The 11,782-nt window shown below is 30.1% G+C and overlaps 2 protein-coding genes across 2 annotated transcripts; both read left to right on the forward strand.

Annotated features, from left to right (window-relative positions):
• Positions 1-2,896: 2,896 nt before the first annotated feature.
• Positions 2,897-4,292, forward strand: LOC125828226 (urease accessory protein F). Its single transcript, XM_049507541.1, has one exon. The coding sequence runs from the start codon at positions 2,910-2,912 to the stop codon at positions 3,636-3,638; it is 729 nt and encodes a 242-aa protein (XP_049363498.1). The 5' UTR covers positions 2,897-2,909; the 3' UTR covers positions 3,639-4,292.
• Positions 4,293-9,647: 5,355 nt separating this feature from the next.
• Positions 9,648-10,386, forward strand: LOC125828249 (transcription factor TCP9-like). The gene is made up of 2 exons (XM_049507565.1): positions 9,648-10,025; positions 10,081-10,386. The coding sequence occupies exons 1-2, from the start codon at positions 9,648-9,650 to the stop codon at positions 10,384-10,386; spliced, it is 684 nt and encodes a 227-aa protein (XP_049363522.1).
• Positions 10,387-11,782: the final 1,396 nt, after the last annotated feature.

Consider the following 11,782-nt stretch of genomic DNA (forward strand, 5'->3'; position numbering starts at 1 on the left):
GTTGAAAAAACATTTTGATGATTGTAGCACAAGATTAAATATAATTCAATCTTAATTATGGGAATGACAAAATTCCAACTTCTTGTGTTAGTACATTTTGTATGTATTGAACAAACCAAATTGAGATATATTTAGGTTTGAATTTCAATAAATAATATATCTGGTCCATTACATGCGCTTGTACTCTTAATCTTAATATAGTTATTATGATCTGTGTAGTTTGTTTTATTATTTTATTCTATTAACAGGTGAGACTCTATGATGAGTCAAATTATTCCTAATGGATTGGATAATAACAAATTACATTCGTGAAATAATAATTAGTTGACAGAACCATATTTCGGATATGAGAGAATAGACACCCCTTTATAGTTGCTTATAAGTTGTCACGTGAAAACCCTGCTATATATATATATATATATATATAAAATCATGTGAATTAATATATCCATCATGTAAATTAATTTAAGCATAAAGATAAAGGATTAAACTAATCAATGGATTAAATTTTTCAGAAGTTTGATTTAATTGATTGGTGTCGGTAATTCTAGCATGGGGAGTTAAATAAGTTGTAACGGAAAAATTGAAATCAAATAAAGGAGTGCAGTTACAGATTTTTAGTGGTACAATCTGTGGTTTATTATGATATGGTTAATTCATGCTTTTATGAATTAAATATTATAATTGGAAGTCTTTGCTAATAAATTTGTGGTTTCTACTATGCATGATTAATTGATCGAGTTCGGAAAAGAAAAGGATTGTTAGTATTTTTTTCAGTTTAGGAATAAATCGTTGTTGACTTTTATTGGTTTAAAAGAGGAAAAAATTATTATTTCCTTAAACGAACAAAGAGGAAAATATTGTGTTTCTTTGTTTCCTAAGAAGATGAAAGAAGCAAATATTGTTGTTAATGATTATTAATGGTGTTTAATAACTATTGAATACCCTTAACAGTGTTTAATGGTTATTATTGGCTATTGATGGTGTTTAATAGATGTTGGGTATCCTTAACGGTGTCTAAATACACTTGATGATATTTAATGGTTGTTGATAGCTATTGATCATGGTTGTTGAATACGTGCCTAAATACACTTAATGGCATTTAATGACTGCTAATGACTATTAATTATGACTAGAGACATTTCATCTTTCAAACCTTCCCCTCTGATGAAAAGTATAAATAGGGGTGGTGGTTCTCAAGGAAAAATCATCATTTTTCTAAAAAAATATTTGCCCACACAAAACTTGATTGAGAGAGTTAGTCAGGAATTAGTTGAAGGCTGCAATCCTAGAGTCCCAGATCCTGAACGAGTTGTGTGAAAGCTTCAAAAGGTTAGAGTTTCACAAGTTATTCAGTTTACATTATTATGCTATTATGTTTGTTTGTGATCTTGAATAATGCTTCCGTTGTGCATATTCTAACAGTTGTGATAATGTAAAAGTAGATCAAAAGTTAGAAATTAGTGTTTTAACTTACGCTTTCGCTCCTCTATGATCCACTTAAGATGTATTTTTTTTATAACATCTTCTTGTAAAATTGCCATATTGAAGATCCTAATGTGTTTTAAGTTAAGTATATACAATTTCAAATCACGACGAAGAATCCTATTTCTTCACTTCATACATAGAACTTTTATAGGCCAATTCTTCCCTCTTAAGTAGTTGTTTGTCAGTTATAATCATTATCGCTTTTCTTATTTAAGACATGCTAAAAGTCTAATTCTTATTTAATAAATATTACGTTTGCGAACTATCAAAACATTAAGTTTGATATAGCTTATGACTCGATAAAAAAATTATTAAATTATCTCTACAAAATTGATTTACGACTTACATCTATTTCACCTAGACGACGTATATTTAATTGAAAATACTGCAGGCAGAAAAAGAAGGAATTAAGAGATTACGAACATGTTAATGTGACGTGAAATTTTACAACAAGTGACAAAAAGGTTCGAGATTTGGCAGAGTGGGTGTTCAGTTTAAGACAGTCGTTTAAACGGGATAAAAAATGATCAATTTGTGAAACAATAAGGACCACTACTACTTTATGCCAAAAAGTAGGGATGATTTTGTATGTAAATTGAAAGTTAAGGGACTATTTTGGAATTTTTCTCCAAATTGGCCCTATTATTTCCGCTTTCCCCATTTGGGGTAGACTTATGGATTCTGCATTTGGGATCTTCTCTTTTTATCCATTTTCGATTTGTAAGTATCTTTTCTTTTTTCTCTCTCTACTTCCCTTGAATCTCAGGATTCGCCAAATTTAATAGTAGAAATTTGAATTTGTGATATTTAGTCTATTCAATGCTAGAGTATATCATAATTGAAACTTCATTTATAAATATGAATTTATTGTCTATTGCAATCATCAATTTTTAGGAAGTTTTTGACAGAGAGAATTGTTTCCCACCTTGTATTTCCGATTGAGTTGTTTGGTGGGAAATGAGTGGGAAAAACACCATCTATAGCACAAATTTCTCATTGATTTGCATATTTGTTTCTAGTAGTGATAGTTCTAAGAATAGATATCATAAACAAAAAAGACAGCTTAGAATAGGTTTGATGCCTAACAAACTGGATTTGTTCTTGTGATGATTACATATAATAGAGAGAGAGAAGCTAGGCTAGGCTAGGCTATCAAGTTTATATCTAGTATTTGCCTTTTTAAGCCAGTGGGTAAAACGAAAACCATTAGTTGGTCATAGATTCTAAGATTGTGGATGAATTAAATCTGTCAGGATATATATTATCTCTTTCACTTGCTAAGACATAAGGTTGTCAGCTAGAATCTGATCCAACTATTTTATATTGTTCCCAGAGATAAAATTCTTTAAGAACTACGGTATTGTTGTTTCGTCCTGTTTGGTTTACTCTGTCCTGTTTATGACTTGTTCAGGCCTTAAAATATGGAGGATGTAGAAGAGAAGATTGAGGGTTGTCTCCAATTCACACCGAATGAATTGCTTCAGTGGAGCCAATGGCAGTTGCTTGATTCTGTTCTTCCTACTGGTGGCTTTGCTCATTCCTTTGGCGTTGAGGCTGCTATTCAATCCCGGTTAGTCTCTGGGCCTGAAGATCTTCGAACATTTGTGATCCATTTACTAGAGAATACAGGAAGCCTATTGCTTCCTTTTGTCTATACTTTGAATACATCTCCTAATGTTGAAACATGGTATAAACTTGATAAAATATTGGATGCAACACTGACAAATGAAGTTAGTAGGAAAGCATCTATTTCACAAGGATCGGCACTTTTGAGAGTGGCTGCTGCTGTGTTCCAGGAAGTTCCTTATTTTAAAACTATGCGAGAAATGTCTTTGGCTAGCGGAGCTGTCCGTTTCCACCATGCTCCTATTTTTGGACTTGTCTGTGGGGTTCTTGGATTGAATGCTGAAACTTCTCAAAAGACTTACTTGTTTATAACGATGAGAGATGTTGTATCTGCTGCAACAAGGCTCAATTTGGTTGGACCGCTAGGTGCAGCTGTCTTGCAGCATCAGCTTGCTGCAAATGCAGAAGAATTATCAAAGAAATGGATGAACCGTCCTGTAGAGGAAGCATGTCAGACTAATCCTTTGCTTGATACTATCCAGGGTTGTCATGGTTATTTGTTCTCCAGGCTTTTTTGCTCTTGAATGGTAGCATCGAAGATTCATGTTACAGGGGTTTGGGTGGATGAGAAAGTACCTTTGTCAATCTTGTGCTTTCGTCTGTTTAAAAATCAGAGGCACCAACGATATTGATGACAACAAAACAGAACTAGTAGTACTCGTGATGGATGTCTCCACAGGCTTTTACCACTATATTTGCTTGCAAGAGACCACCTGCACTGCACTTCATGAAGCACGGGGCTTTACCAATATGTTCGTTTTCAAGAGAGCAATTCCAATTCAAGAAAGTTTCACTGATGCTTGCAGATATTTCTTCATTTTCAGGGGGAAGTACAAGGATGTGAGAGCTGCAATCAGTTAGTCCAGCAAGCTTATCTGAGTAAATATTTCAGCTCGCTTGTAAGACCGACATATCTCTCTGCCACTCATTTCCCCGGAAAAGATTAACGAAAAATGTATGATATGCAATTGAATTACAGGACTATAGTGAATGACAATTCTTAAGACGGAAAAGTAAGTGTTGAAAAACTTGCATAAAATAGTGTATTCTTCAAGTTTGAGAGGTGGCTTGTCATTCAAAGGCATATGTTGTTGGATGTTGAAGCTACTGAATTGTGTGCACTGACTTAATGGTGCCAAGAAGAAATTCTAATCTCAAATATCTTCTCTTTCTAGTTACTTGAACAGTAATTACACTCAAGCTCACACAAATTTTATGAAAGATCTATTACACTTGCTTTCCTTTTGCCTTCATTCTATATCTTTGTTATTAGAATGTCAAAAGTTGGTCCTCTCCAAAATTACTTTAAAGAAACAATTGCCTCTTAATTAATACCCCACCTTAAATGGCTGCTGTAAAAGCACATAGAATTTGGAGTTTAATCACCTTATTAATTCTTTTTAGGAAGTGATTACCTTATCAGGTATTTGTACCTCTCTAGAGGTTTCATCAATTATAATGTTTCGGGACTTCTCATTGATCCTTATCTTTATATTATGATCATTTATTCTTTTTCTTTTTCGAAGATTTTAATCTTTGGAATCAATTGATTTATTACGCTTTAGACATGACTTGACAATAATAGATTGTCCTATCGAATATGAGCATTCACAATTGGAATATGAAATTTAGTAACCTTTGGTAAGTTAGTAGATGTATTTGAGATCGTTGATTTGTAATATTTTATAAATTAATTATCTTGTGAACCTCTGGATCACATTGACGTACAAGGATGAGAGAGTGATAATATATCTCAATTTATCTCTTTATCCGATTGCTTTTTTCCTTCCTCTAATGTTGAAAAAAATGATTCACCAAAATGTCAATCATCAAATCTCATTGGAAAAACACTAGATATGAAAAGGCTCATTAACGGACTCAGCATTACAGTCTTAAATTGTATTTGTATGTAAACAAGTATATTCTTAAACAATAAATTAATTTTCAAATATTTTCATGTATATACAATAAAGGGTAATAATGGGCATTACACTCAAAAGTATTATTTTTATTTCTATTAAATTAAAAAAATAACTTGTAACTTTTAATATAAGTTATCACAACTAACTTAAAAAACTTACATAATCTAATTTTCATTTTAGCATTATGTCATACACAAACGTTGAATTAAATAACAAACATATGTTGGATATAAAATATGTCATCTCCTTTAATTATATGCATTTGACTCATATTCAAAAGTGGTAAACCTAAAGCATGTTTCAATTGGGTGGATGTAGATAATTAAATGAAATGACATGTTTTATGTGATTGACATAATTATCTAATAGAAGTTTGTAACCACGCGCACAATTTTTTTTTTCAAAATTTGAACAAAAAATGTTTTATAGGAATACTATATCATGTGTCTAGTTGCTCCATCAGAATAGGTCGTAGTTTGAATATCAAAATGAAATTTACTGACAAGTTAATTGTGCTATTAATATATAAAGTCAAGTCATAAAGTGATTTTATTAAATAATATTAAAATACTATATCTAACTCGCAAAACCACTAACCGTTCAATTTTTTTGTTTGTAACAAAATAACAAAAAATTGGGTAAAATTACATTTATATATCTTAAAGATGAAAATATTTGTTTTGGAATAATATTTTTACTTTTTTTTATATCATGGTGAGATGATTCATATTTTAAAAAAAATTGTGTCATTTATGTCTCAAGTGAAAGATATTACATATAATTTCAAATCATAAGCTATGTTCGTAAGTTTTCGGTCTAGGTCCAATTGCTAAATTTTTTAATAAACTTTTTTCATGAACTATATAGTTACATATAAAATAATTTAGAAATAAAAATTATGCTCAAATAAGAAAATTTATATTATTATATTTGGTTGGATATAAAGCTTGTGAAACTTAAATTTGTCAGTATAGTATGTTTATGAAATTTATTAATATTTCAAAAAAGAGATAATTTGCTTAAAAAGAAATTATTTCCCCTTCTTATTTAGTTATTTGAGACAAAAGGATAGTAGTGTTGAGAATTGTTGGTAATTTTCTCAAAATTTGCATCATTTGAATTTTAAAAAGAAAACTTTGATAAGTATTTAAAAATGTTTGGAATAATAAAAATAATATTTTACTGTTTAAAAAAAATTAAACTTTTAAGTTTTAAAATTACCAAAAATATGATTTCTATAATTAAATACATCTTGAAAATTGTATTGAAAATGCTAACTTGATTTTAAATGTGAGGACTGAATATAGGGCAGATACAAAATATAGTGAAGATTGAATAACAAATAGGACGGACAAAATATGAATGAAGTTGATAATGGTTAAGCATTTTAAATTTACAATAGATAATAAGATTGGAATGATATAAAAAGAACGAGCCCACATGTATTACATGTGTTTAGAAGCTATTATTGAAGGAAATAACATAAGGCCAAGTACAAATATCGTGTTTCAGGAATATATAAAACATTGATATCTTTGAAAAGGTTCATTGATCTTCAAATATTTTTGTAAGTGGTATCTATTTTCCACAATGTTGTTATCTTCTTTTTGTAATATTTGCACCATAAGTTTTGTACCTGATAAAATAATAATTATTGATCAATCAATTCGTAAAGATCGATTCAAGGCCTTTCAAATCTCTATTTCTTCAGCTTAAGTATAATGTGTTTGTAGTTTGCTTTGTCGATGAATTTTATAATACATTTTATTATTGTCTTTGATAAATAAAAATACTTATACTCATTTTGATTTTAATAGTGAAAGTATTTATTAAAAAATTGCTTTCTAACTCCACAACAATAAAAACAATCATAAAAGCAACTTTATTTCTATGTATAATAACAATTATCTTAATGTTAAATATTAAATTACATTAATAAAAGTTTTTTATACTAAATTCTAAATATCATGCCGTAAAAGAAAACTTTGAATCTTACCCCCCACAAAACCAATACACTTAATTTTTCTTTTCAGGTTGTTTTTCCCTAATTTATTTATTTTGTAGTTTTTTTCTTCCTTTATATTTTTCAACAAAGTCTTTTTCTATTGACATTTTCTTTTATTGTTCTTCTTTATTTTTTAATTGCTCAATTTTCTTTAGTTTGTATTTTAATATTCCTTAGAATTTGAATAAGAATTTTTTTCGAATTTTTCTATTAAATAATTAATCATATTTGATATTAAGAAAATGTCCTACATAGAAATGAGAAATTAATATTTTTAAATCTTTCAATGAATATATTATGAAGTTATTAATTTCTTGATAGTCAAACATTATTTTTTCTTTTAATCACGAAATTTGTTATATTCTTTTAATAATCAAGATATGAACTTTAGTTGTGGTCATATTATGTAACAGAATATTAAAAATATGCTTACGCAAATAATCCTTAAAAGTATTTTTAGGAACAAAATATTAACTATTCAAACACATTATATTTTAAATTAGTTCAAAACTTTCTTTCTAAAATATGTTAAAACAAAGCTTAGCATTAATTGTTGTTTGTCAAAGTTAACCAATAGAAACTCCTTATTTTAACACAATTACAAAAATATCCTTATGGGCCATTCTAGATTGTTATTTTGAGTTTTTGACCATTAATTAAACAAAAGTATAGAATGTATAGATTCTTCTAGATTTTTATTTTGACCATTCATTATACAATTATTTCTTTTCCCTTAAATGATGTTAAAATTACTAAACTGCTATTGGTCGTCCTTCTCGTGGCTCTTCTATATAAAAAAAAATCTATAATTATAACTCCAAGATATTTAATAATGAAAGGAGATTCATACCTTATATATATCTCAACCTTCTTTGAATACCCATCGTTGTGTGTTGTGGTGGAGCAAATTATATACTATAGGTTCAAAAAATTTAATATGTGAAATGTTTGGCTCCTCGCCACAAATCAGTTATAAGGGAAAAAAACTTTATGATAACTTGTTGGTTTGATGCACACAAGTATTATTGTATGCAAAATAGCAATGCAATTATGATATGTTAATTGTATCATAAAATTAGATTTTATGAATCATTACTTCATTAAATGTCAATATATGTTTTTTTGCTCTTCATCTGACTTATATTTTGTCTCATCGAACACTAACGATTCGTCGTGCCAATGTATGAGTAATAAACTCAATCCTAGTTAAGTCTAATTTTGTTGCCTCAAATCGTGATTAGAAAAGAAATTTTGGTGTAAATAAGGCAATATCATCAAGATCGGACTCTCCATTTTATCCAAGGCACAACATACGATGTTAACTAAACTATCACGAATCAATCTCAAAACTTGTGTTGATTTGCGGTCAAGCGCGCAATAATACTCAAGTTTACTTGTATTGATTTGTGGTCACGCGCGCAATAATACTCAAGTATAATCTAGGATAGGTTATTGATAGGATCTAGAATAGCTTTTCTTATAAATAAATTCTTGGATATAAGTAAACGACACATCATCTTTTTCAATAATAACAAGTTATTTCCCGTTCTAATGAGATAATCCCGCTCTTATCTTTGATATTAACTAGTTATTTTACTTTCAAGGTTTAATGTAGTTTTTATTTCCTTTTATTATTAGCTCTTAGTTAAAAAAAATGGATTAGCCCTAATTTACTTGTTTTTAATCCTATTTTATAATTAACTAAATTTATATTTGTAAAAAAAAAAATTGACGTACATCAATGACATTATAAAAAAAAAGTTCAGTGATTTCATGTGTACATCATAGGAAAATAGACTTGAGAACTTTTAAAATAGCTTTTCTTCTCTATTTGGGTGAATTAGATAAGTAGTGTCACGGGTTAAATACATTTTATTATTAACAAACAACATATATATGTGACATATTTTCTAATTAAAAGACGATAGTTGGATGATTTTGTTTTTTTAAAATCAATAAAAGATACTTTATGAAATATCTTGGTATGTTGACTGATATTATTAACTTTGAAAAAAAATTATAATATATTTTCATAAATTAAGTGACTATTGTCCTAAACAGGAAAAACTTTAATAATATGCTTTCATAAATTAAATGACTTCATTTTCTTTCCTTAAAAGACGACTATAATAATAATCTTTTATAAGGCTTTGGCAAGAGGGCACTTCCTCATTATCCTTGTATATATACAACCCACAACATCAAAGTGGGGATCCATTTCCCCTAAGGTCTTTTATCCTCCTCTGTAAGTTTTCTTCTTTACTGTTCTTTTTTTTTTTCTTTTCATGTCAAATGCACTCTTTTTCACTATACCAAACTATCCTTCAACCATTAGAACAAACGGTGACAAGAATTTTTTTCATGTGACATGCTCCTTTTTCACTGTACAACAATTAGAACAAACGATGACGATGATGATAACAACAATGAATTTCTTTCTGAATTCTAATCAATCGCTTCACTTTTTTTCTGATTTTGCATCACTCAGAAGCACACCATTTGCAAATGTTTATCTTCGTTTTTCACGCCTTTTGCGTGTTTAATTTTGTGAGGTTGTAACCATTTTTGTTTCTTTGGATTTCAGCTAGTTTGGATTTTTCTGCAAAATGGTCAATGTTGATCAGAACAAACAAAAAGTTGACGGGAAGAAGGTTTTAGGTGCTGATCCGTTACTTGGCGATTCTCATGAATCCGTCATTGCAGCGGACTTATCTCAGGTGGTGAAAAAACGAGCAAAGTACAAGCACACGAAAGTGGATGGACGTGGTACGAGAGTCCGTCTATCACCGATCTGTGCTGCTAGAATCTTCCAATTAAGGCAGGAATTGGGACATAAGTCTGAAGCTGAGACTCTAAAATGGATTCTGGAACATGCTGAGCCAGCGATCATTGCTGCCACTGGAACTGGTACGATTCCGACCAATGCTATACAAGTTAACGGAATGTTTAAAATACCAGCGACAATTAACGAGGGAGAAAGCTTCGTGAGGATGAGGAAAAGGGCTTTTTAATAGCGAATTTTATGACGTGCATGAGAAGTCAAAATTTGCACCTGTTGCTCCTATTGCCCCAAAAGGTGTTGTTCCTGTTTGGCCAGTGGGCAATGGGTACTATATGCTGCCACCTGTTGTTGGGCCTCATTTATGGGCCAGCCCATTGATCAATGTCAATGCTGTTGGTGCTGGTGAGCTTAAATTGAGCAGCTCATGTGTGTCAAAAAGTGCTGGGAATGGAAACAAGTTAGGTGATGGTGTTTCAGTCATGGCTCCGAGTTCGAGTTCGAATTCGACTTCTCCTGGTGCCACAACTACAACTACAAGGAGGTTTTCAAAAGAAACTCTTTGATGTTCTTGATTAGGCACTAAGTGTTTGCCTAATTCATCGCTGCTTTGTCTTAGCTTTAACAGTTTGCTTGTAGTTTAGCCTTCAAAAATTAATCAAATAAATGGTGTTAGGATGTGGTTTCCTTCCCTAGAGAGGAGGTTGCTTTGTTGTAATGACATGGGTTGGTCAAATTAATTTGAATGTCAACTTCCTGTTTTGTTTGTTTTGGGGCTCTGAATTTTATGCATTTTAGCTCTTTGTGATTGTGAAAAGCAAAATGGTTTTGATTAGGTTGGATTGTGACTTTTTTAAAAGGTTGTGACATTTTCGGTAAAGCATAATAAGCTCCTTTGTGCACTATTTTTTGTTGTCTATAATTAGAGAGATTTTCTCTCATTTTAAAAGAACGAATTTTTGGACTTCTACTACTACTTCTACTAAATCTAGTATTCTAAGTGTACTTTAGTGTCGTTGAGTGGTTCACTGACATCGTGGTTATAGGTACCGATACACTGGTGAGTAAAATCGTTCTATCTTGTGAGGATATATTTCATTAACCTTGGGTACTTGAGGGAAATAATTTCCTTAAGGGGATATTGTGCATTCAGTAGACTCGATTTTATTCTTTGAGAAAAATATTTTGTATATTGATTCTAATCATTTTCTAGTTCTATTTTCTCTAGTGGTTTTAGTTTTTTTAGTTTTGAAAATATTCTTTAAACTTTGTTGCTTCTTATCAAGTTCTTCATAGTCTTTGTTTTTAAGTATCTTAGGAATACAAAATGGACAACAATCTTAAGGAAATTATTATATTGTTGGTATTTCTTGTATTCTACTGATTGAGAAAAACAGAACATGGAAGTAGAAGATTAATGAACTACTTCTCCAGATTTTGATGCCTTGTTTAGAAGGGTTGAAGTGAGAATGTACCGAAAAAATTGATGGTATTGCGGTTAAAGATTACACCAGGTAACCTTCTTATTATTTATATCTAAGGTGGAAAATAGTTTCTAAAAGTTAACTCTTTTGATATTTATCATGTGTGTCTTTGGAAAAAGATTTGCAAACCATATGGTTTTTGAATGAATTTTCTTTGGCAAATAGTGTTGCCTTTAAAAAAATTTAGTTTGCAGAATGAGATATGTATATTTTGGTTTGGTAAGATAGTATGTCAAAATGTTATAGTTGGAAGGCTATTTGAAAATAAAAACATATCTATTGATAATCTAAGAGTATGTTTTATTCTGTTTGGAGACTTAAATTTTTTTTATAGTTTTCTACTCCGTGTTAAATTTGATTATGTCTGATTTTTATAGACTAAAAACTTTTGTAGTTTTCTACTTTGGATAAATTAGATTGTGCAATTGGTTTGAAGAATATGAAAACTTCACATAATAAGTAAGTGTTGTACTTTTGA

The sequence above is a fragment of the Solanum verrucosum genome, unplaced genomic scaffold (genome assembly GCF_900185275.1).
Source record: "Solanum verrucosum unplaced genomic scaffold, falcon-dt-bn FXZP01000047.1, whole genome shotgun sequence".
Classification (NCBI taxonomy): Eukaryota; Viridiplantae; Streptophyta; class Magnoliopsida; order Solanales; family Solanaceae; genus Solanum; species Solanum verrucosum.

Coding starts and splice junctions, on each gene's coding strand:
- LOC125828226 (XM_049507541.1), top strand. CDS start 2,910: ATGGAGGATGTAGAAGAGAAGATTGAGGGTTGTCTCCAATTCACACCG.
- LOC125828249 (XM_049507565.1), top strand. CDS start 9,648: ATGGTCAATGTTGATCAGAACAAACAAAAAGTTGACGGGAAGAAGGTT. Junction 10,026..10,080: donor TTAACGAGGGAGAAAGCTTC/GTGAGGATGAGG, acceptor GTGCATGAGAAG/TCAAAATTTGCACCTGTTGC.